At 40.3% G+C, this 27,372-nt stretch overlaps 1 protein-coding gene across 9 annotated transcripts in view; it reads right to left on the bottom strand.

Moving 5' to 3' along the window:
- RhoGEF2 (Rho guanine nucleotide exchange factor 2) overlaps positions 1–27,372 on the bottom strand; it is a 1,252,673-nt gene that overhangs the window by 300,244 nt on the left and 925,057 nt on the right. For all 9 annotated transcript variants that reach the window (XM_067136513.2, XM_067136515.2, XM_067136508.2 and 6 more), the window contains one exon: positions 13,961–14,013. In XM_067136513.2, the coding sequence (XP_066992614.2) occupies positions 13,961–14,013 (53 nt within the window). The remainder of the gene's footprint in view (positions 1–13,960; positions 14,014–27,372) is intronic.

Raw genomic sequence — 27,372 nt, 5'->3', positions numbered from 1 at the left:
ACTCCTTTATGTTCGCCGATCTTAGTTGAACTTTGCCAATTCCGCGGGAATTGTTCTATATAAAACACAGAATAAGTGAAAACTCCTCTCCCATCCACCCCGCAATCACCATCTCCACCAATGTACAATTAATAACTAAGAAATACTTTACCGATGGAATTGTCTACCCAGTTCGAGGCGTGCAACAGTTAACTTGCATTTGGTAGATAGTAGGTTCAAACCCCACCGCCAGCAGCCCTGAAAATGGTTTTCCGTGGTTTCCCTGATTTCATGCTACGCAAATGCTGGGGTTGTATCTTAACTAAGGCCGCAGATTTTTCCTTCCCAGTCCTAGCCCCATTCTATCCCATCATCGCCATAAGAAAGAAATACTTCACAGATAGCTTTCACAGTATTCCACAGAACATACAGTAGTTTTCCACTAAAATTAGATTGAAAACTAATATGTCACAAATGTCGTATAAGTAGATGTTAGTTTAGGAAAATAAACAACATACAAACTCAAACTTCCCAGTGTCATAGAAACAAGTAGGCCAATGATACACACTTAGAACGTTACTCAACAAATTCTTCCACACATTTTAGAAGGTAACACAATTGCTATACACTGCTCACATCCTGCAATGTATAGGAAGAATACTTTACAAAGCCTTGGGTTCATGGCTCTTCTGAGATGAATAGCAAGGCCAGAGCACTAGCACAGCAAAACACCGCCGGAAGCGGAAGTTGGTTAGTTGGCAAGCAAGAGGCAAGCAAACGATTTGTGACGCGGTCGCTGCCGGTCATAAAAAACAAATTACTGCTTATTGCAAAGAGCTGCTGGAGTGCTTGGCCACAAAGACGACCAATGGTTGAGTGAAGTACGCAATACTGTAACGTGGGCGACTGTAACAACCAATAACACCACCAATTAAACGGCATTCATACTTTTCTACTCTCAAGGAAAATCCTGATTACTCAGATTTGTTATTGTATATAATGCTTTGTGCCAATTCCTACAACTATAATGAAGATTGGAAAATACAGGAAGGAAGGAAGGAAGGAAGGAAGGAAGGAAGGAAGGAAGGAAGGAAGGAAGGAAGGAAGGAAGGAAGGACAATGAAGAGGATATTTAGCGTAAATTTACACGATTCCTGTGACTGGTATGCCAGTTGCACTTGAAATAGATATGCGAATGGCGCCTAGTGACTGGAAGGACAGTAATTGCCGTTTACATGGTGCCAGTTATAGCAAAGCCAGTCGAAGGTGGACGAGCTCAAGCCCATACGAACTTTGCCAGAATGTCCGAAGACAGAAGTGCTCTAATTCAAAAGTCAGTAAGACCGCTTTGGTATTGTGTGAGGAGTTATTGGAATTGTTGATCAAGGAGGAAACGGAAAAAGCACGAAGAATATCGGGAAGACACTGGATGCATTAAAATATTTTAAAAATCTATGAATTTCTAAAGGTATTCTACGAAAACTATATTAGCAAAATTCTCAGGGTGAAAATAGCCTTATTTGAGGTACTTCTACCGGGTTTAATAACGCCGATTATTACTTGTTCTGATACTGTGTTGCGCGATGCAGTGTCAAGAAGAGTTAAGTTAGAGCTTTTCTAGCTTCAGGAACCAATCTTCGAATTTCATCACTGTTTTTTCGTGTTTCCAAATTCTCCATATCAAAAGTAATTCCTCCGTGTCAGTGTGACAAATGGCCTCTGGCATCTTTCTTATGCCCATGATGGGTCAGATAGGAAAATAAGTTTGATGCATGTACAGTGCATAACAGTCTTATTGCAACGAAATATCTGTTAAACTTTTATGTACAACTAGCAAGATACCCGTGCTTCGCTACGGTATTATAACTGAAATGTATAACTGAATGCTTATTGTATTAGATATATAATCCGCCGATATTCGCGATCTGACTCGTTTGCTGCGAGAATCCACCAAAATTCCCGATCTGACTGGTTTTCTATGATTTTACGGCACGTTTCCTCCCACATTTAAATCTTCCTTTCCAGCAATCGATTTCGTACTTCCCGGGCTAGGCTCAGGTATTCCTCCCCGTGAGTTGGGTCCGTAAATCTTTGCCACCTTTTCCTATAATATTTTTAATATGGATAAAATCCTTCAGGAGATCCGGCGTGGTGTCATATTGGGTGCCTTGGCGATACTGAACCCGCGGCCGGACTGCATTCTTAGTCATTACCCGTCCAGGAGCCGTTTCCAGCGCGGTCCGCACATTTGAGGACGGTCCGGAATATTATTATTATTATTATTATTATTATTATTATTATTATTATGTGTTGCTGGAATAGCTGATGACAGGGAAAACCGGAGTATCCGGAGAAAAACCTGTCCCGCCTCCGTTTTGTCCAGCATGAATGCCACATTGAGTGACCGGGATTTGAACCACGGAACCCAGCTGTGAGAGGCCAGCGCGCTGCCGCCTGAGCAACGGAGGATCCTTATAATTACATTAATAACAGTAAAATCAATTGGTCTCACCTCCTCCTACACACCACCGAAGTTAAGTTTATTTACTGCCATCCACCCCCACCACCATAAAAAATTAAAAGAATGCTTGTTTCTTTATGTTTAAGGGAGATTCCAAACACCAATGTTCACGTCTATTACCTTCAGTTTTGAGATATAAGTATCCCCATAAAAATAATTCACTTTTTTCACTTCATTTCACAATAATCCCCCCTCCCCCCTTGAGTGAATTTTCCCGCAAATAATACTTGTTTCTTTAATAGTAAAGGATCTTCTAAATACCAATTTTCACGACTCTAACTTCTTCAGTTTTCGATTTATGTGTCCTCATGAAAGGAATTCAACTCCTTTTACACTCCCGCCCTCCAAGATGGTTTCCCCACCAAAACGCGTTCTTCTTTGTTTTTAAAGGAGGTCCAAATAAGAGTTTTCACGTCTCTATCAACTTTAGTTTTTATTAGATGTATGTATTCTCATACAATTCAGTCAATTAATTTTTCAATTCTTTAACCCCCCCACCCCTTTCATTGGATTTTCCGAGAATATGTGTTTCTTTACTTTTAAAGCAGATTGCAAATATCAAATTTCACGTCTGTAACATCTTCATTTTTGAGATATCAGTAGCCTAATTAAAAGAATTCATCACCATTTTCAGTCACTTTTACAACCCCCCCTTCCACCCAAGTGGTATTTTCGAAAACTAAAAGTACACGTTTCTTTATGTTTAATAGAGATAAAAAATACCATATTTCACTTCTGTAACATGTTAAGTTTTTTAGATATACTGTAAAAATTCTCATTTTAAAATTTCACCCCTTTTAAGTTCCCCTCAAGTGGAGTTTCCAAAAACAAATCACCTATATTACTTTACATTTACAGGAGATTTACACCCACTCTTTACGTCTGTAACATTTTACGTTTCCAAGATATTCTGTAGATATAGTCTTTCAAAAAATTCACCCCAATTTGTCACTCCTGTTTAACCGCCATTAATTGGCTTTTCCAAAAAATAAAAAAATACGTGTTTCTTAATTTTTAAAGGAGATCCCATATGCAAATTATCAGTTCTGTAATATCTTTCGTTTCTGAGATATGTGTATCCTCAATTAATGCATTCAACCCATTTTTCACCTTTTTACACCCTTCCTATTAGGATTTACAGGAAACAAAAAAGTGTTCCTTTATTTTTGGAGGAGATTCTAACTACCAATTTTTATATCTGTAAATTTTAAAGTTTTAAGATGTAGGCACACTCGTTTTAAAAAATTCACCCCCCCCTTTTCACCCCCAATATTTGGATTTTCCAAAAACGAAAAAATACATGTTTCTTTACTTTTAAAGTAGATCCAAAATACCAATTTTAAGGTCTGTAATATCTTCAGGTTCTGAAATATAAGTAGCCTCATGAAAGGCATTCAACCCATTATTCACCCTTTTACACCCTTCCTATTGGGATTTTCCGAAAACAAAAGAATACGTGTTTCTTTATTTTTAAAGGAGATTCTAAATACCAATTTTTTCATCTATAAACTTTAAAAGTTTTGAGATATAGATACACCCATTTTAAAAATAAGCCCTCTTTTCACCCCCCCCCCCCATTAATTGGATTTTCCGAAACTAAAAAATACGTGTTTCTTTATTTTTAAAGGAGATTCCAAACACCAGTTTTCAGGTCTGTAATATCTTCAGGTTCTGAAATATAAGTAGCTACATTAAAGGCATTCAACCCGTTTTTCACCCTTTTCCACCCTTCCTATTGGGATTTTCCGAAAACAAAAAAATATGTGTTTCTTTATTTTTAAAGGAGATTCTAAATACCAAATTTTACATCTATAAGCTTTAAAAGTTTTGAGATATAGATACACTCATTTTAAAATTTCACCCCCTTTTCAGCCCCACCATGAATTGTATTTTCCAAAAACAAAAAATACGTGTTTCTTTATTTTTAAAGGAGATACCAAACACCAAATTTCAAGTCTGTAATATCTTCAGTTTCTGAGATATAAGCATTCTCTTTAAAGGCATTCAACCCTTTTTTCACCTCTTTTTACCCCTCCTATTGGGATTTTCCGAAAACAAAGAAATACGTGTTACTTTATTTTTAATGAACATTCTAAATACCAATTTTTACATCTGTAAACTTTAAAAGTTTTGAGATATAGATGCACTCATTTAAAAAATTAACCCCCCTTTTCACCCTCCTATTAATTGGATTTTCCAAAAACAAAAAAATACGTGTTTCTTAATTTTCAAAAGCGAACAAAAGTTCCAATTTTCAGGTCTGTAATGTCTGCGGTTTTTGAGATATAAGTACCGGTATCCTGATTAAATGGCATTCAACCCCTTTTTTACCCTCTTTCACCCATCCTATTGGGATTTTCTGAAAATAAAAAAATACGGGTTTCCTTATTTTTAAAGTAGATTCTAAATACCAATTTTCACATGTGTAAACTTATAAAGTTTTGAGATATAGATACACTCATTTTAAAATTTCACACCCCCTTTTCACCCCCTTAGCGACGGAATATCCAAAAATCCTCTCTTAGCGAGCACCTACATCTTAATATGAATATATCCTCAAAATTTCATTCATTTATGTCCAGTAGTTTTGGCTCGGCGATGATGAATCAGTCAGTCAGTCAGGACAAGTTACTTTATATATATATAGATTATTGTGTTGTATTTTATTGCCATATCGTAACAGATACACTGATAAACAATGTAAATAATAAAAAACAGATCTGTGATCTTACAATTTAACAAAAATAAAGCAATCTACCAAAACCGGACGTTTCATCGTTCAACAATCTTGTTTGTACACTTACAGAAGAAAATGAAAAGTTCATTGAAAAACATTTGTTACCTTGGATTTAATACTCCGATGAGTATTCTCTGGCCTTAAGGACTGCCTTGCACCTTCGCTACACGGAAAGAACCAGTTTCTCACATTTTTGGGTCGGTTTTACCACATTCTTCGTTGACTATACTTCTTAACTGTTCAAGAGATTGAGGTTTCCTTATATAAACACTAATTTTTTGATCGACCCACACATGTTTTATGGGGCTCAAGTCAGGGTATTGGGCAGGAGTTGGCAGTTGCATTGGTACGTTCCATATCAGCCACTGCTTGCAAATATCAGGTGTGAGCTTGGGGTCTTGTCTTGCTGAAAGATATAGCGGGACCCCAACCCAATTTTTACTGCACTCTGTTTTATATTGTTCTTTAAAATGCTAAATAACCCCATCTGTCCATGATGCCATTGATGATTTCGATAATTTCCACTCCACAAAGCGACATGCACCTCCAAATCATAATTGATCTACCTCAATGTTATGCACTGTATGTTACACGTGTTTTCGCTGAAATGCAACATGGCAGTAAAGGGGCGTTTACACGGGACCAGTCACTAGTGAAGGCTTCGGGATCAGTGGTGGGGAAACACCAGTTGCCAGTTAATTCAAAAGACGTTTGTTTTTCACCGGCCTGGACAGCTACTGGCACAATGGCTTCTCCAGTGACTGGAAATAGTTGTTATACGTTACCAATCTGTGGTTTTCAGCCCCAAAATTGAAGCTGAAATCCCACTTCGCCAAACGGTACGACGGCACCGCTGGACATCCCAGCCACACTGGCAAGCTGTATTGGACCACGATTTGCAGTTTTCTGCTCGCAGTTACACTGCTGGCTGTACAATCCAATCTGTAGCGACTAGCATCGCTTTCCGATTGCTTATACGCGTGATTCAGAGGTGCGTTTCAGGGCCATGGAGTGGAAACAGGCAAAGTGTGACACTTCCCTTGTAAGATGACAGTTGGAGATATTTCGTCGACGTAATTAACCTAAAATGCGTAGACATTATAATAAGATTTCGGGCTTAGCAGTGTCAAGAAAACAAGGTAAAATTCTTTAAGTTTCGCAGAGAACTCTGCTCTGCGTCTTAAGAAGGCCCAAAAGCTTATCATCATGTCTAGTGATGGGACATTCGATTCATTTTACTGAATCGATTCATTTGATTCCGTCCACGTTTCTGAATCGATACAGTGATACGATTCACGGCTCATTGGTCACCGCTCCTACTGCATCTGTGTAGTATGTGCTGGTAAGAGAGCAGCAACAGCATTCAGTGCTCGCAGCTGCCATCTGGTCTTCATACTATGAACTCCTTTCTTAGAAAAAAAATGCTAGTTACTCTAATACATCGAAGGTTTTCGGCGACGCAGGGTGGGAAAGGTTAGGATTAGGAAGGTAGCAGCCATGGCCTGAAATAAGGTACAGTCCTAGCATCTCCTGGTGTGAAAATGGGGAAACTACGGAAAACCATCTTAACGGCTGCCGACGGTGGGATTCGAACCCACCATCCCCCGAATGCAAGCGCATAGCCATGCGATATTAACCGCACGACAACTCGCTCAGTCATTTTTGAAAATATGTATTTTTCTATCAGCTGAGGATTTTTTTTAATCGTCATATTTTGTATAGGCTACCCGAGATGTACAGTAGCCCGCTGGTTTTCTGATTCAACATACTGTTATTGCGTCTGTCCACATATGATTGAAGTTTTGTGCAACGATGTGACATATGAACTGAGAGAATACTGAGCCGTTCTTCTCAATATAAAACAGGTACTTTTGAGTGGTCATGAGCATGAATCATAGTCATAGGGCAAGCTAGAGTCGAGTTTAATTGTCAAATGTCAACTAAGTTATAATACTAAGATACATTAAACTAATAAATAGTATAACCTAATAGCCTACCTACTTACTACTGTAGCTACTTCAAAATTATGTTGTGACTACCTTTTTAACACTGCAAATAAATCCATCTATTATTTAAACCTCCCTGTAAGAAGAGGACAGTGAATGCAAATGGGTATTATTTTCAAATGAGCTGAGCTCAAGAGTCCATTATAGCATACGATACTTTCAGTGTAGCATGGCTCACTGTATGTCTCTCTGGTAGTGAGCCGATAAGGAGCCGTGTGTATCATGTGTCTCACTGAGCCGGCTCGTTCACGATTCTTTCGGTGTGCTATGGCTCACTGTATGTCTCGCTGCAGCGGAAGCTCGGCTCTGCGCGTGTCCAATGAGCCGATAAGGAGCCGTGTGTATCATGCATCTCACTGAGCCGCGCTCGTTCACGATTATTTCGGTGTGTCATGGCTCACTGTATGTCTCGCTGCAGCGGAAGCTCGGCTCTCCGCGTGACCAGTGAGCCGATAAGGAGCCGTATGTATCTTGTGTCTCACTGAGCCGTGCTCGTTCACGATTCTCAGGGGAAGCTCGGCTCTCCGCGTGTCCAGTGAGCCGATAAGGAGCCGTGTGTATCTTGTGTCTCACTGAGCCGCGCTCGTTCACGATTCTTTCGATGTGCCATGATTCACTGTCTCGCTGCAGCGGAAGCTCGGCTCCCCGTCAACGTCCAGTGAGTGCGCCACTCAGCACTGTCCACTGGGATTAAGCTGAATCGTGTGCCGTGAGCTCGCCGTCCCTGTGAATCGATTTACTCGGACACTTGAATGAATCGATACACTGCTTCGAATCATGCATTCAGTAGCCAACACTAATCATGTCTACAGCTACGCGTCGTGAAAGCATCAGTCTAAACCTAAAACGAATTTTAGAATAGCTCTTTTATTTTAAATATCTCCAGTTTTGCATTTCCTATTTAAAAAAAGTATAGTTTTTTCAACACTTCGAGAAAAAGTAATATGAAATCTTATTTACAACATAAGTTACGGACTGGTGAAAAAGGAACTTCAAAGTACGCACTGGTCCTTTTCACTAGATCACTTGAACAGCTGGTTACTCATTTTAGGAGCACTCTTCATAAACACGTTCAGTCCTAAAAGGGTAATGACTGATTATTCTCATTCGCACCCTTCCGAAGATTGACAGGTGAGAACTAGGCTATTATCGCGACTGATGTATCATATTGGTCATTTATGGCATAGCTGGACTGTTGCGACAGGACGCTGTTGATATGATATCCCGATCAAAGTATAGTTTATAGCTTCCGTTCTCTAGGAAAATGCCAGGATATAACGCGCGTAGTCCTTTGAAGTCTAGTACTAAGCATGCACAGAAATGGCGTCCCGATATAATCAAAGCATAGTGTTTCCCCATCTCCTCGCTTAACGTATTGCTGCAGATAGACAGCCCGCTGCAAGACAGTTTTGATTGAAATAGGCACAGTGGAGGATGTATAGCAGTACATACACTGTGCCTTCAGCACTATCCGTTCACTCCCTTCCCCACCTTTTCGGTTCTGGAGTGAAGCAGTGTTGGTTGTTCATGTCGGGGCACCATTTCTGTGCACGCGTGTACTACATAAACAGCTTATGGCAGATAGCCTTTGGATATATCTTATGCCCATGATTGTTAGATTGGACAAGACTGAGGTTAAGACTCATATAAGCAAGGCCAATACTTCCGTACATCGCCAAATATTAGTATCTGCACATGCCGGTAGTATTAACCTTCTGCTTTCAGATAAGAGTCTGCAACGAAAAAGTCAGCACTCCACCGCACGCAATGCTAAATATATTTAAGCTTCGACATCTAAATTTAGAGAGGGACTAATAAAACGGTAGCAAAGGTTTTCGAACGACATGAGTGACGAGGATTTTACCAAGGTTATTGGCAGCTGAACTTCATTTATTATCCTCGGCAGTAGATTTGCTTCCAGGTCCTTATCATCCAGCTCGTAATTATTATCAACATAGAAAATATAACACAAATACAGATGGACAAAGGAAATTTAAACATTCAACCAACCCCGAACGGGCAACGAAACTAGACAGACTGAAATGTAGAGAGTACAGGTATCACGTTACACAATATTACTACTACAATCAGCGAAGGAAAGCCGTACGATCTGTACTTAATTCCAACGCCAAAATGTGTGACATTCCAGGTGATGAGCTATTTGACTATTGTGAAGATACGTGTGGACAACCGAACGATATGGTCTGTGAAGGTTATTACTCCAATATTACAGAAACCGAGCGACTTGAGTTAAACAGTGGAAACGAGCAAGTGATATTTAAGGAAGAAATGTCTTCAGCTCTTAACAGAGTGCAGTGGACAATTCATCTGACCCCGATCACGTCACTGTTAGAATAATTAAAAATGACGTTCCAGCTGCCATAATAGCCACTATAGCCACACGTATGTTAAGGACTGGATTTGTACCATGAGAAACTGCAGACCGATCACAATATGTTCTGTAATTAGACGAGTGATCGAAGGAGTCTTGGATCGGCGACTGCGAGAGTTTGTCTCCTTCAACATCAGGCACTCATGTCAACACCGCCTTACTCGATTCTGTTTAAAGTAATATTGTTGAGGAGTATGAAAGTTACAACAGAGAAATAAAGAGATTAAGAAGGAGGTACATTTTGGAAAGACAATTAGGAATGGAGTGGAACTAAGGAGAGATTGAAGGAAATTGCCATGAAGTCAGCTACGGATAACACGATGGCAAGAATAATTGGCAATAATATGAATTTTAGCAAAAAGTGAAAGGGCACGACTAGGTACATTATGACAGAAACAGGTTCTAGGATGAACATTCCAGGAATTATTAATGAACAATGGAAGAGTACATGTGAGGATTTACACAAGACAGAAGTATTTAGTCAGCAGTATGTAAAGATAGTTGAATATAAGGACAATGTCCAGGCAGATAAAGTGAAAAAGGCTAAGGAAGTAATGAAATTTACCAATGATAACAAAGATATTTACAAGAAGTTAAAAAAGTTGAAAACTAGAAAAGCAGCTGAAATTGATAAGATATCTGGGGATATACAAAAAGCAATAGGTTGGGATATATCCACTCAAACTGTTAGAAATCACCTCTACAGTATTGCATACGAGAAGGATTAACTCCAGAAAACTATTCATGCTTAAATACACATTCAATACTCAAGTGCTATGGTATACTTTGTCAGATTTAGGCAGCCTATCATTGTAGGAAGTACAAATAAATAACCATTTCATTAGTGTTTGCATGAAGCGAGCTACACCAAATGAATGGAGAGTTGCCAACGTAGCCCCATTGTACAAAGGAAATGGTGATGAACACAAGGCAGATAACTACAGGCCAGTCAACTTGGCATGTGTTGCATGTACGCTCTGGGAAAGCATTCTTTCTGATTATATTAGACAAACTTGCAAAATTACTAACTGGTTTAATGGAAGACAGTTCAGGTTTACAAAGGTTATTTCAGTGAGGCTCAATTTGTAGGATTCCAGCAGGATACAGTAGATATTTTAGATTCATGAGGTGAAATGGACTGCATCACTATTGAACTATCCCAGGCTTTTGATAGGGTAGAACACAGGAGATTACTGACGAAAATGAGGGCAATTGGACTAGACAAAAGAGTGATTGAATGGGTGGCTACATTTCTACAGAGAATTAGAGTAGGTGAAGCATTATTTGATACTGTAATAATTGAAAGGGGAATTCCTCAAGGCAGTATTATTGGACCTTTATGTTTTCTTATATATACCAGAGTGATTGAATGGGTCAACAAATTTCCAGAAAACATATCTCAAAGAATTAGAGTACGTGAATTATTATCTGATCATATAATGATAAAGAGAGGTTCCACAAGGCAGTATTATTGGACCTTTATGTTTTAAACGATAAGTAAAGAACTGGAATCAAAGATAAGGCTTTTTTGGGTGATGTTCCACCGTATACAGTCATGAATAACATACAGGATTGTGAGCGACTGCAAAAAGACTCAAAGGAAAGCAACTCGATTTGTTTTGGGTGATTTCCGACAAAAGAGCACTGTTGCGAAAATGTTACAATCTTTGGGCAGGAAAGACTTGGGAGTAAGGACACAAATTGCTCGACTGAGCGTTATGTTGGAAAAGATGGTTTGGAATGACATTTTTTTGCTAGTGGCTTTACGTCGCACCGACAAAGATAGGTCTTATGGCGACGATGGGATAGGAAAGGGCTAGGAGTAGGAAAGAAGCGACCGTGGCCTTAATTAAGGTACAGCCCCAGCATTTTCCTGGTGTGAAAATGGGAAACCACGGGAAACCATCTTCAGGGCTGCCGACAGTGGGGTTCGAACCCACTGTCTCCCGGATGCAAGCTCATAGCTGCGCGCCCCTAACCGCACGGCCAACTCGCCCGGTGGAATGCCATTAGCAGACGAATAAACATGAGTGGGATTTTTAAATATAAGGAAGATCATAATATGAAAATAAAATTTGAATTCAAACGGAAAAATTAAGGCAAATAATCATTTACAGGAAGAGGGCATTTACGGATTGGAATAACTTACCAAAGGAGATATTCCATACATTTCAATCATTTAAGATAAGACTAGGTAAACAACTATTTTCTTACATTTCGCCATCTCATGCATATGTGACGTAGTATCCAGTGGCGTACAGAATGCATGCACTAGAAATACAATCTCTTAATAATGGAGACCGCAAGTGGAAAGGGAAAGCAGAGGTAGCAATACGTTCAGTATTTTTCTGTTTTTCTTACTGAGATCTTGTACTGCATATAACATTGTTACACACAATGATGGGATGGGGGCGAACATACGCACGCTGTTGTTTTCTACACAAACTCGTGATGACAAAATCAATCCAGGTGAAAATAAACCAAAAAATTTTCGAAATAATTGTTTCAAAGTCTGAGATCAGTCAGAATCTCGTGTAAATAGATTTTCTACACAGTATCGTTGTCATGGGAGAGACATATTTACAGTTAACCTCAAGAAATTAATAAGTAGCAGTTTTGAAGAATATAGATAGTCCTTTGAAGTCTATTACTGCATTGGCACTTATGACAGATGCCCTTTACATTCTCTTAACCAATGATGGTCAGATTGGACAAAAAGTTTGAAGTAGGCCTACATGTTACATGTGTCTTCACTACCCAACTCCCTAGAGACCATTTTCACGACTGCCGACAGTGAGGTTCGAACCCACTATCACCCGAACTTCAGCTCACAGTTACGTGACGCAATCCGCGAGGCCAACTCACTCGGTTGAAGAAAATAATCTGATAGTTTTAGAAGTGATTTTTTTTTACCGAGATCGATAGCTGCAGTCGCTTAAGTGCGGCCAGTATCCAGTATTCGGGAGATAGTGGGTTCGAACCCCACTGTCGGCAGCCCTGAAGACGGTTTTCCGTGGTTCCCCATTTTCACACCAGGCTGTACCTTAATTAAGGCCACGATCGCTTCCTTCCCAGTCCTAGCCCTTTCCTGTCCCATCGTCGCCGTAAGATCTATCTGAGTCGGTGTGACGTAAAGCCAATTGCAAAAAAAATAATTTTGTTTTAATAAAAATCAACAAAACACACGGGGGCTTGCGTCAACTAATTTATAAACATTTATACATTCATTTCATCTTAATGTTAAAATAGTTCGACGTATCTCCGACTCAGCCCCAGTCCTCACGGATATCGACTAAGCGTGATATTTCATCAGCTAATTAGAAGCAATGTTGCCTTTTCGACTCCCTTTATTTCTTTTATCTCTAGGAATATTCCTCACAATTTGTTGCACCCTCACACGTTTCGGTTAGTAAATTAGCGCAAACAGGAACACAACTCGGCCGAATATCAAGCAATAATAGCAAAATTCTAAACAGCAACGACGAAGATGATCATGATCATAATGATGGCATGTGGTCTCCAAAAACACACAAGGACGACCGGGTGTGTGTGATGATAATGAGGTAGGGAGAGTGTCGGCACACAGCCTACTCCTGTCGAATAACAACAAGGGGTTTCCTGTTCGACAGGCGAATCACCATCAACAGCGTCACATATGAACATTGCGAAGATGGGTTATATGTTTTAATGATGAACATTTCCTCCATACAGCCATGTAAATTACAGAAATCATAGACTTGTGGCACGCCTAAAACTAGATTTCAGCTCAGAGGTAGGCCAACCGTGCAGTCTTATAGATAGGTAAGATACATAGGCCTAACGTCTTTATTCATGGTGAAGTTTGGGATGAGTATACTCTAATTCATGATCGTTTCTGAGATTAATCAACGAAATTATATCTACGATCATCAAAACAAATGCACAAACCTCCCTTCCTGGTGTCAGTATCCTCACATTATTGGAAGAACGTACAATTCCCAATATATTGCAATCATTCTTTGCATAGACGAAAAATAATATAAAAGGGCAGATTCTCGTTATAAATTAATGTTACTAGTTGAAAAGATTTTTAAAGTTTTATAGGAACGCCAGCACGATAGCTAAAATCTACTCCTTAGGAAATTATCAAAATGAGAGTAGAGATGGTTCGCTATTCAGAAAATCTTCGATAGCGTTCGCTGTTTATTCATTTTTCAGATTCATGGATATAATTCTTTTAACTATCATAGACATGGAAATACATTTACAGAAATAATAACCTACCACAGTTCATCACATAACGTTACTACAAAAAAAAAAAAAAAAAAAAGACTGAAAGTACTTACTTTTTCGTCGAGAGGTTGGGATCACTGGTTTTCCGTCTTTCCCGTAACTGCCTCTGTAAACAGAATATTTCATTTTAATTTTAAGTAGATTTCTACTTTCGATAACAGACATACTACACCACACTATTAATCGCCAGGGGAGGTATTTATCACACATTCAGCGAATGCCGATCTTCTTCGATAGTCTATCATGTATTTCATATCAATCAACTGATACACAAATACTATTCATACAGGTAGTAGTAGTAGTAGTAGTAGTAGTAGTAGTAGTAGTATTAGTAGTCCCACACTGGACCTGGTCGAAGGTCAAAGACTATGATGTCTTTCAATGTTCAGTTCGTAAGTCTTCGTGAATTACCTAAGCGCCTCCATAACTTGAATTAGTAAATGTTCTCATTTGTTTCCATCCAGGCTTTGGAATTCCCTGCCAGTAAGTGTCAGGGGCATTGACTCTTTCCTCAAATGTAAAATATCTTGCCGAGACTTCCTGTTGAGAGTTACCGATTGAAGTGTGTATTGGTGTGTATTGTGTGCGTGTGATTGGTAATTGTAAAATTAAAAATTGTTTCCGTTAGTTTTATATAATGTAAACGTAAGGGTAGTTGATAAGTGTGTACATTGTAAGTGTGTGTGTGGAAGTGTCTGTGTGAGATAGAGAAGAGGACTGAAGTAACGAGCTAATAAGTTAATAAGCTGCATGTTGTATGGGTGTGTAACTTAAGCTTAATTTAGGAAATAGTATAAGTAGTATAATTAGTAATAGGCAACCTTAATATTATTTGTTGTATTGTGGTTAAGTGTAAGAGAGGGCCGTGTGCCCTAACTTCGCCACATGAAAGAAGCCATAATAAATAAATAAAATATTGCCACCAAACGAGCCGAAGCAGGTTATCCACCAAAATTATGTATTTTTGATTTTGAAGTGAAAATTAATCAGACGTTTAGCTTCAATTCAAGCTATCTTACATGACTTAAGGACCAACTATAAATACCGTATGCGGTAAAACAAACGACACTGAAATGTTATTCACCTGCGTAGGTACAAAACGTTTCCAGTACCATCACGTGACACTAATCATTCAGAACGTTTCTGGAGATCACTGAACATGAACAACAAAAAAATCGTTATTTTCCAGCGTGATTCGGGAATATTTGTAGCTGGGTCATCTGTCCTGAAAAATGATTTTCAACATGCCCCATATGCATGCATCCGGGCCCGTGAAATCAGGGGAACAGCAAGAGTACGACAACGGAGTTCCACGAGAAATCAGATGATCTCCAGACCTATCGTACAAACTGAGTTTCAACGATGTTCGTCGCAGACTATGCTTTGGGGAATGTAAACACCTGTTGGAGAAGTCGTCCATGATTCTCGTTTGTGATGAATGTTCTTGGCAGCCCTTCTGCTCCCTTTCGCTAACAGAAGACTGACCCCGTATGACGGAACATCTAAAAGACAACTAACATTATTCTGTTATTTGGTGCCTCCTAATTAAATCGCTCTTCGTACTGTTATTTAACGTGAAGCAAACTCGGCCTATTTTCTGATACTCCACTCCGTGTGACCGGAAATAATGGTCCACGATATAAAGACCTCCTCGTCTATTGTGAGAACCATCATTCCAAAAATCCACACAACTCTGAATTCACAATACGGTATGTCAAACTAATACACACGATAAATAAAAGGCGAGGACACTGCCTTTACTTCCGTACTTCCCTCACGGATTTGCCACAGCAGTTTCTTCTTATTACACTGTCGGGCCCGATAAAAAATCACAGTACATGTGAACATTAAAACTTCGTATTTTGAAGTATTTGATGTCACAGCAACTCATAAATAAGTAAAGGTTCTCAAAAGTAATCTAGTCCAAGGTATGGGGTTTTGTCTGGGATTCAACACGGTTCAAGCAATGAAGTTAGTCGACGACAGAAGGAAAAACTGAGAAAGGAGCATAAGAAAATCAGGAAAACCCTGCCAAGGACAGGACCCTGGTAGTGAAGAAGAGGCTACTGGAAAACAACGAATATGACATCGATGTACCATAGTGAGGGATACGTTTATCAACTTCAGAACTCGTTTAACGTCAGTGAACTATTCCTTGTAACTGGAACATTTTCTTAGAACCTACAGAGGAAATTCCAATGTACAGTACAGTAGTTATACTAAACAAGTTTCAACATGCCAATAAAAAAAAAAATTATCTGTTTATGTTTTATGCTACAACTTTTGTTCAGTTTATGAAGAAAATTTATAGCAGACATTTGAACAATTACAGTTCAAGCACAAAATATGAGAATAAAAATTTACTCCATCAAAGTATGTGGAGAAGTTTACAAAAAAAATCCCGGAAAACTTTCAATCTCCTACCTTTAATGAAATCAGAGGAAATATTCATTAAATTAAATTTGGCCATAATTAACACTGTAAAGGTATCTCCCTCTATCTCCTTTTAAAATACATGAAAATCGAGTCTAGTAACCGTCTTCTACGTCTCATGCTTCTCTCACCATTCATGGTTGAGCTCTTTATTCTTTTTGGTAGCCTATCCTCCATTAGCCCAACATAATCCTACCACCGAAGCCAATCCATTCAAAGACAACTGTTTAAATGTTCCGTCAACCGAATAATCATGAATGTTAACGAATATGTTACGTCACGTTACTCAAATACGCAGGTGTAGCATAATTATAAAGTAACGAAGAGATTACCAGGAAACAAGGCAGAAGTGAAAGACTGCAACAAATGCATACGGAAGACGTAACCGTAACTCATTATGATCAAAAAGGTTTAACAGAATGAGTGGATTAGAATTTACAATAATTTCTTTGCACACAGTTCCGCGTTTTTACGTACTCCCAAAATTCAAAGTAGTTAAAACTACCGATTTGAAACGTTGCTACATTGGAGAATAAACATGTGGCCATTTGTTACTGCATTTGGCTTTGAAATTCTTTTCATTTATTAATACAGTATAATGTATCTTGTTTTCACTCATCAATATATGCAGCCGGTATCCATAGAGTACAGAGCAGAAAAGTAAACTTCATTTTTGTCAACATGACAACAAATATACTAATTGGATTTGAAATATATTCATTGTCCATTCACAACTATAGTATGCGAGTGGAAATAAACAAACATTCAAAAAACGTACTACAGAAACATACTATCAAGTGCTTTTCTGACTGCGAAATACGTCTTCATACACTGACTGAAAATAACACTTGTAACAAAGCTACAACTGGTTTAATACTTTGTTTGCATAACACTCCTATGTATCACCTTTCTCAACTTTTTTTTTTTTTGCTATTTGTTTTACGTCGCACCGACACAAATAGGTCTTATGGCGACGATTCTCAACCTCTTTGGCATGGAATAGACCTATCTTCTTCTAGTTTCTAACGTAATACTTAGCCATTCCTGTAACAGACATACTTTCAAAGTTGCTTTACTATGAATTTCGTATTTTCTCACTCTTGCTTTATGTTCACTCCACGGATGCTCGGGCTCTGAGCTGGAGTTCTGAGAATGAGTGGAGTGTGGTACGGAAACCACAGACTTATAACGCCCGCTGTATGATTTGGGTCATTGTCTTGTTGAAAGTAATAATTACTCGCAAGACCTAAGGTATCAACATTGTTATAAGTTATCTTTGCGGATATTCAAAAACACAAATCTGTTCATGTTACCTTCAACAAACACAAGTTTCTCAACATCGGAGGCTGTTATACATCCGCATACCATGACTTCACCACCTCCATGCTTCACCGTGGTTTGAAGGTTTTGAGGATCTAGTTCTGCATTCGGTCTCCTCCAGACCAATATCTTACCATCGATGTGAAATATATTAAATTTACTTTCATCCGTAAATAATATCACATCCCGGAAATCTCTTGTCTTGGATAAATACCGCTGCGCGAAGTCCAACATCCATTTTTGTTCTTTTTACTAATGTAGGATTTTCGTCTAGGTACCCTGGCTCTGTAGCCCGAACGGTTGAGAATTGTGCAGATTGCCCTTACAGTGATTTCTTTTCCGAATTTGTCATCCTTAAAAGAATTGTCTCTCTTGTAATAAGCTGCTGTGGACAACCTTTTCTTTCACCCTTGGTAAATGTTTTTCTGTTCTTATAGCTCTTAATGATGGATTGCACAGTCACTCGACTTCTTCCGATTGCACTTGCAATTTTAGAATATGATTTGTGTTGAAGATATTCGGGGACAACAGTGTTTCTTTCCCCCACAGTCGTTTCCTTTCCGTTGTGGCCCATTCTGTTGTTAGTAAACTTATGTCCTCGTCCTGAGGTGGTGCAGCTCATTTCAGACACCCTCCCAATGGAGGTGAGCTGCATGTACCAGCCCTCCTGCCATTCTTAAATATCTGGCAGTACCGGGAACCAAACTCGGGCCCCAGAGGACGGCAACTAATAGCGCTAACCATTACGCTACGGAGACGGACATTCTGCTATTCCAGAGGACGCACTTATTGTCACCTGATACTCCATTGTATACCGCACGACCACACAAGTGTTTCTTGCACTTGGATCACCTGTGGTCTTGGCTACAACTAGTCCGGTATACGTATACTATGTTTCTAGTTGAATACTGTCCATGGCTAAATGGTTAGCGTGCTGCCCTTTGGCCACAGGGGTCCCGGGTCAGGAATTTTAGTCATCAGTGGTTAATTTCGCTGACACGGGGGCTGGGTGTATGTATTGTCTTCATCATCATTTCATCCTCATCACGACGCGCAGGTCACCTTCGGGCGTCAAATCAAAAGACCTGCATCTGGCGAGCCGAACATGTCCTCGGACACTCCCGGCACTAAAAGCTATACGACATTTCATTTCTAGTTGAATGCCGTACGAATGAAAACCTTTGATTTACATAAAACATTTCCGTGGCATATGAAAATGTGTACAATCAATGACTTAGTTATATTACACTACTTCATGGTATCCATCAGCTTGGATGTGGTTTTTAACTTACTATTGGAAACACGCACTTTGTTTTGCAGCTCATACTGTCTAAATACACTGACTGACAGAGCAAATGCAACACCAAGAAGGAGTGGTCAGAACTTTATGCCAATTGCAATGTAGACTGACGTCACTGAGGTATGCTCATGATGTGAAATGCGTCGCTGTGCTGCGCACGTAGCGAACGATAAATGCGACACGGCGTTGGCGAATGGCCCACTTCGTACCGTGATTTCTCAGCCGACAGTCATTGTAGAACGTGTTGTCGTGTGCCACAGGACACGTGTATAGCTAAGAATGCCAGGCCGCCGTCAACGGAGGCATTTCCAGCAGACAGACGACTTTACGAGGGGTATGGTGATCGGGCTGAGAAGGGCAGGTTGGTCGCTTCGTAAAATCGCAGCCGATACCCATAGGGATCCCATAGGGATGTGTCCACGGTGCAGTGCCTGTGGCGAAGATGGTTGGCGCAGGGACATGTGGCACGTGCGAGGGGTCCAGGCGCAGCCCGAGTGACGTCAGCACGCGAGGATCGGCGCATCCGCCGCCAAGCGGTGGCAGCCCCGCACGCCACGTCAACCGCCATTCTTCAGCATGTGCAAGACACCCTGGCTGTTCCAATATCGACCAGAACAATTTCCCGTCGATTGGTTGAAGGAGGCCTGCACTCCCGGCCTGCGTCCGCTCAGAAGACTACCATTGACTCCACAGCATAGACGTGCACGCCTGGCATGGTGCCGGGCTAGAGCGACTTGGATGAGGGAATGGCGGAACGTCGTGTTCTCCGATGAGTTACGCTTCTGTTCTGTCAGTGATAGTCACCGAAGACGAGTGTGGCGTTCGGCGTGGAGAAAAGTCAAATCCGGCAGTAACTGTGGAGCGCCCTACCGCTAGACAACGCGGCATCATGGTTTGGGGCGCTATTGCGTATGATTCCACGTCACCTCTAGTGCGTATTCAAGGCACGTTAAATCCCCACCGCTACGTGCAGCATGTGCTGCGGCCGGTGGCACTCCCGTACCTTCAGGGGCTGCCCAATGCTCTGTTTCAGCAGGATAATGCCCGCCCACACACTGCTCGCATCTCCCAACAGGCTCTACGAGGTGTACAGATGCGTCAGTGGCCAGCGTACTCTCCGCATCTCTCACAAATCGAACACGTGTGGGATCTCATTGGACGCCGTTTGCAAACTCTGCCCCAGCCTCGTAGGGACGACCAACTGTGGCAAATGGTTGACAGAGAATGGAGAACCATCCCTCAGGACACCATCCGCACTCTTATTGACTCTGTACCTCGACGTGTTTCTGCGTGCATCGCCGCTCGCGGTGGTCCTACATCCTACTGAGTCGATGCCGTGCGCATTGTGTAACCTGCATATCGGTTTGAAATAAACATCAATTATTCGTCCGTGCCGTCTCTGTTTTTTCCCCAACTTTCATCCCTTTCGAACCACTCCTTCTTGGTGTTGCATTTGCTCTGTCAGTCAGTGTACTTATTTCCATGACTGTGTACATTAGACTAGCTGTAGTACCCGACGTTGACGGGACAAGCACTTAGCATGTGTATGACGGCATTTTTGTCCACCCCTCACATTGTTCTCCAGATTCTGAGGAACATAAGTGGACATGCCTCTCCTGTCAGCGGTTTGTCGTTGCGACGAATTCGTTTGCTCTCTGTGATCCTTCACAGTTTCAATTTTTACAAATTTTCTTTTCATTATTGCTGATCTTGGTCTTATCTCCTCCTGCTGCTATAAAATAAAGCCAAGTATCGGGTTAATATTCACAAAAGACTGACAGATGTATAAAGCCTTTAAAACGTCGGAACAATCTCCACAGCAAAACTCTTTGCAGTCTACAAAGTTAGTTACCGGCTTTGGACTTAAACTTTCACATGGCTGAAATTGGTACCTATTTCCATTATTATTCACTTTATCAGGACAGGATACCGAACGAAAATTCACTATGAGCTATTTTCGTGTAAAACCAACCGTGAGAGAAATACATCGAGTTTTATGCTTTAGGCCCCTCCTGAAGCATCCGCTGCGCTTAAATTTTTTGGACAAGATCCTACTCAACTTTATTCTAAATTCAAATACCAAGTTTCATTCAAATCCACTCATCCATTATCCCGTGATGCCGTAACAGACACGGACAAATATTAAACAGAACTCCAGAACTCCACATGGTTTATTACAATGTTGTCAGTTTCTTTCTTTCTTCCTTTCTTGAGAACCGGCCAAACTTAGGACCACGCAAATACCACTTCACTTCCTCCTTATCATCCCTTCTTCCTTCCTCTTTCTCCACAGTGCCTTCATTCTTTCAGAATGTTGCGCTCTTCTCTCTTCAGTCCATCTTCCCCCTCTGCGCTCTTTCTTTTCTTCAACAAGAACTTTTATGTTGGAAAGTCTTTTCCTGAACTGGTCTCCATCACGACATTCTTCATCTGCAATTCCTAATCTCTTGAGTTCTTCCTTCATCTGCTTGGCATATCCCCCCCTGGCTCTTCAAGTAGTATATTTTATTAAAAATTTGTTTATTTAACCTTGCTGGATGCATTCTGACCATGTGTCAATAGAATCGCAGCCGTCTTTTCCTTATAGTTGTTTCCAGGTCTTCTGTTCTTTTGTAAATCTCCTTAATTGATCGTAATCTGTAGTTTCCCTCTACCACGCTTGGGCCGTAAATCCTCCTTAATATTCTCCCTTCAATCTTTAGTAGTTTTTCCAGGTTCGTTAGTGTTGCTGTTCCCACCCCATACAGAATCACTGGTTTTACCACAGCGTCATAATGTCTTAGTTTAGCAATAATGGAAAGATTCTTTTTGTTGTAAATGTCTTTGATGGCTGTGTTTAGCCTTTCCAACTTAAGTCTCCTATTTTCCATGGCCTCTTTATCCACCCCGTTCTGCTGATAATCTCTCCCAGGTATTTAAACTGCTTTGTGACCTTCACTAAGCCATATTTCGTCTTCATTGTTCTCTTCACATAATATCTGTCCGTGCTCATCATCTCTGTTTTTGTGAAGAAGATTTTTAAACCTATTTTCTCGGCTATCTCCTGTAGTTCATTTATCTGTGTTATTGCTTCCTGTTCCGTCTCAGCGAAGAGTGTCAAATCATCAGCAAAGGTATTTTTACTACCTATTATAGCACCTGAGTCTTTATGATTCCACAGTGTTTTCATGACCTTATCTAGAACCACGTTGAAGAATGTTGGGGATAAGCTGTCACCCTGTCTCAGACCTGTTTTTATCTGGAAGGGTTTGCTGATCTCTCCTCGAAATTTCACTTTGGATATGGTATTTGTTAGTGTTAACCTAAGTAAGTTGAGTATTTTTTTGATCGATGCCATATTCTCTCAAAATTTCCATCAATGTGCGTCTATCTATTGAATCGTATGCTTTTTGAAAGTCAACGAAAGAGATGAAGATATTCTTTGGTCGCGCACTGTAATATTTGATTATCATTTTTAGACTCAGGATATGATCCTGACAAGAACGCCCTCTCCTGAAGCCACCCTGATACTCTCCCAACTTGTGGTCAATTTGCGGTGTCAGTCTGTTCAATAGGAGTTTAGAAAAAACCTTATATATGACAGATTGATATTCCTCGGTAGTTGTTGACGTCTGTTTTCGGTCCCTTTATATGTAGCGGGTGTATTAATGCCACTAGCCAATCTTCTGGTATTTTTCATCTCTCCAAATATTCCGGAACAGTTCTGTCGCTTCAGTGATAAAGGCGCCATTGGCTATCTTCCACGGTTCTGCTATTACTCCATCTTCACCAGATGCTTTGTTGTTCTTTAGGGAGTTTATTACTTCCCTTACTTCTTCCTCGTCTGGTGGTTCGGAATCTGGGTTCTGGATTGTGTTGTCAGTATTGTTGTCACAATACAATATTAATCGAGTGGAATTTCACGGTTAAAAGCAGTGTTTATCATATGAAATACTCGATCAGATGAAAAAACGGCAAAGTTTCTCAATTTTCACCAACAGTACTACGCAGGCGTTCTAACAGTGTCAATTTCCAGAGCCGGAATGATCCGACAGCGGCGAACACTGTTCTGCCGTTTTCCATTAAATGTGCACAACCATATCAGCGCCTCAGAGCAGGAATGGAATAGCTAGAATACTATGATGTGAGCCAGTGTGCCACGTACGGGTAGTTATCAGAACATATATGAACCAGAGGAATGGCATGCTTAAAAAAGGGGGGAGTTATGCAACTACTTCCCGCCAATATCCAGACAGGCTGTTCTACTCGGAACGCAGCAGCAGTCCCATCTGTCGGAGATGAGCGGCAGCAGAAAAGACTAAGCACGTAACAACAAACAGTAGTCAGTGTAATGTGATTGTTCATCAATTTTATGGGTTTCCGATATTGTAGGCCTTCACATTTGGTTTCCTCCCGACTCTGTGATATTAGAGCATCTAATGTAAGGGAAGTCCTTCTTCCTGCTTTCATGAATCCGCCTTGTCTTATTCCTCAAGCGATCGTTCCTTTACTATTTATTTTTCTAATTTTGATAATCATTTCCACAATTATCCTCGTTGGTATGGGTTGATAACCACGAGGTTTCTTAAGTCAATCACGGAAAAAACCACAACCATCGCCAGTTAAAACTATTGGACAATGTTCCCATGTTAGTGATGCTCGGCGTTGATATGGACTAAGCAAAAATCATGAATTCTGTTATCATAATCGGTATGGTAAAACTGTACAGGACATACAGAAATTGAATTCTGTATAACTTTTGTTATGTACTGTAGTATTTATCGACAGAACCACTACTAACATAGTTATTTGAGAATTACATTTTGGACCTTCTCCTAAACTACCATTTCACCCAGCGTGAATAAAATTACTTACAGGCTAGACTGTAGTGCTTTATTCAGACTTTATAAACCGATTTTTATTAAATTCCGTTTCCCCATTTTCTCGTGGTTCGGGGTTGGCAGGGACTAAGCGACAGAAGTCTACATTCAAACATTCAATCTCTCTGTTATCATAGCCAGAACGGTAAAACTGTATAATGCATAAATGATCGGAAAATCATTTTTGTTATGTAGTATTTATCGATAGGACCACTAATAACGTAGATATCTGAGACAATTCTTAGGTCTTTCCCTAGACTACATTTCACTCGGTGTGAATAAAATTATTTATAGCCCCGACTTTACATACGGATTTTCATTGAATTCTCTTCAGACATTTCCTCGTGATGCAGTGCCCGACGCATTTTTTTTATTTTGCAGCACAGACCAGAGTTACCGGAATCATGCATATCTTACACCTAAATAGTTGTAAACATTCCCAGTGAGAAGAGTTATTGCTTAGCCCTGACAGTTACACCATACGACTTTCTGACGTGTCGTGCGAATGAACGCCATCTAGCGCATTTCTTTTCGTTTGCCTATATCAAATTCAGACTTTTTATTGTAGTCACTTCTTACAACGAAAGTTTTTAAATTGTTCAATATCAAATGGTAATATATATATGCTAACTGAAACAATTCTTTTGCTTTTTCAGTCCTTCCATTTCCTTGTAAATTAAAATGATCGAATTCAATAAAACTTGCAATTGGTGCGAACTATTTCTAGAGCATAACGCCTACCGAAATGTAACTTTAAATAATAGGCTTTGAATGGCACGTCATCGAGACGTGTGGTGTAACTAAAGCGATATTTATGGACGTGTTACTGTCAGGGTTAAAGGAGTCCTGTATAATGTTGACTGGCATACGGAATGTGTTTGTTCGCAGTCGGTGTTAACATGGCGATAGTCATTATGTCGCAGTCGGTGTTTTACGTGGTAATAGCCATTATGACTACATTATTTATCATCATCATCATCATCATCACTAGTCGTTTAGCTCATTGCTGAGTGTCGAGACCTCATTAACTCTATCATTTCTGCGTTCCAGCCTTGACGAGATGCCTCCATCCAGAGCGGTGTTCAGCTTTCCTTAACATGATCTGAAGTGGTCGGCCACTGATCTTCTTCGCCTGATCTAACCATCTACTTGCTGTTCTTCCTCGTGGTCTACTGCGTTCAACATTGCCTTGTAAAATTGTATTTTCTAAGTTATCTCCTTAACTTCTGAAAATGTGGCCAAGGAACTGGAGTAACACTCACCCACACGAAAAGATAGACGTTTCTCGATGCTCAATTCGTCCATTAGTTCTTCCCGTCCAGGGTACACGTAGCATTCTCCGCCAACACCACATCTAAAAGGCATAATTTCGATTTTTGTCTCCAGCATTCACGGTCAAGGTCTTACAGACGTACAAAAAGACTGAAAACATTAGTGATTCCATCGAGCGCATCTTCGTAACTTTTGATATTGCCCGGTTCTGCCAGATTTTACTGAGTTTAACCATTGCAGCTCGACCTAGGACAATATGTCTTTCGATCTCTTTTTCACAGCTTCCCGTGCCACTGATGGCAGACCTCAGGTATACAAATTCCTTTACTATCTCCAGGTTCTTTAGACACCCAATAAGTTGGATTTGATATTATATTGATTTTTTTTCATGTTCGTTAAAATGATATCAAGAGACTTCAGAAAAGTCAAATCTTCATACAGGATGCCTACCAAAGTACAACAATGAAAATTAAATACTCATAATTAAAATAGGGTGGAGCTTGAACTCACAGCTCCAAGCAGTCCGCAATCTACCTTACATGATTTCACGCGGCTACTTCAGGAGCGTAGGTTCGGACATTATAACTCTCTTTTCACGACGAGACCGAAGCTCTCACTTTGAAAATTTTCTTGTGTATAGAAGCCTCATCGTCCGATTTTCAAACCTCACAGTAATGGCATGGCGTAACCTACCCCGCCTAGTACTGTACATACCACTTACGTATCACAGTTTATCCCATAATTTGAAAGAAAACCTTTTGTATCCAATGTTGATGTGTCAAGACTGTACACGCTGGTGGTGAACTGACATGTTTATAATTGGTCGCAACCTATTGCGTCTTCTATGATACCGTAAACAACCACTTCTCTCAAAGAAAAATGGCCTCATGGGCCATGTATACAAAAAAATATTGGTGTAAGATTACATGCAAGATACGACTGATTGACATTAGCAGGTTGCATATGTTCAAGAAAAAAGGTGCAGCTGATCCATCCGATATACAGTGGCGGTCACAATAATAGAGCCACCTTTACTGACGGGATTAAGAACTAGGATATCTATTAGTTCGCAAAATCTCCACGAGTACCGTGTTGTCAGTCCCTTTTAGACAACATCAGGGAAGACGTCGCTGCTATCTGTAGTCGTGCGAAAGGAAGCGTTTGAGGTAGACGTGCGAAAAGAGGCATAAAGGTACGAATCTTATAGGTCAAAATAATAGAGCCGGTTTACAGAAGTCCCGTTCAAATTGACAGTTGTTTTAGGGGGTAGCGATATTATTTGTCAACAAACCTCCACTCAATATAATTTTGTATGTAAATTGACGTTTGGTTTTGTTTACATTCTTCTAGATGGGCAGAGCAAAGCATACAAGTAATGATGAGCGTATACTAATGTTCCGGATGTTCACAAGTGTGATGTCCATGAATCAAATAGCTAAAGATTTACCCGTTTCGCGAAAACGAGTCCAGTACGCCATTAGACTGGCAAAACAAACAAATCCGCAGGTGGAGAACAGGGGGCGACCTCGTGTAACTACTCCTCGCGTAGACAGACCCATCACTAGGGAAGTAAAGAAAGACCCATTTTTGTCAACACCACGACTGAAAGCCATTTTGTTTAGCGACAAAAATGATGTTCAATCATCATCTTCAACGATTCAAAGACGACTGAGATCCGCAAAATTGAATGGGCGCATTGCGAGACAGAAGCCACATGTTTCAAAAGCTAATGTTCGGAAAAGGTTGGCCTTCGCCCGGAGAAATGAACAAAAACCTAATATTTGGTGGAGGAACATCCTTTGGTCCGATGAATCCAAGTATAATAAGTTTGCCTCAGACGGAAAAGTCTATGTGCGCCGCCCACCAAACCAGAAATTTAATCCCAAGTACACTTTAAGAACTGTGAAATACGGTGGCGGAAGTGTTACGGTATGGGGATGTTTTTCATGGTACGGCATTGATCCAATACACCGTATCAACGGCATAATGAACGCAGAAATGTACAAAGACATCTTGGCAAATGTGATACTGCCTTATGCTGAAGAGGAAATGCCGCTGAAATGGAAATTTCGGCACGATAACGATCCAAAGTATACTGCAAGGATCATAAGGCAGTTTTTTCAAGATCACCATATCGAAGTATTAGAGTGGCCACCTCAATTCCCTGACGCATCACCCACTGAGAACTTATGGAAGATCGTAGACAAGAGAATTGACCGCTCAAAAGCTACATCTTTAGATAAACTTTGGGAAGAAATCCAGAGAGCCTGGTATGCGATCA

This window comes from Anabrus simplex, chromosome 1 (genome assembly GCF_040414725.1).
Source record: "Anabrus simplex isolate iqAnaSimp1 chromosome 1, ASM4041472v1, whole genome shotgun sequence".
NCBI classification, from domain to species: Eukaryota; Metazoa; Arthropoda; class Insecta; order Orthoptera; family Tettigoniidae; genus Anabrus; species Anabrus simplex.
Note: the sequence above shows the minus strand (reverse complement) of the source record. Positions and strands in the feature narration are given on the sequence as shown.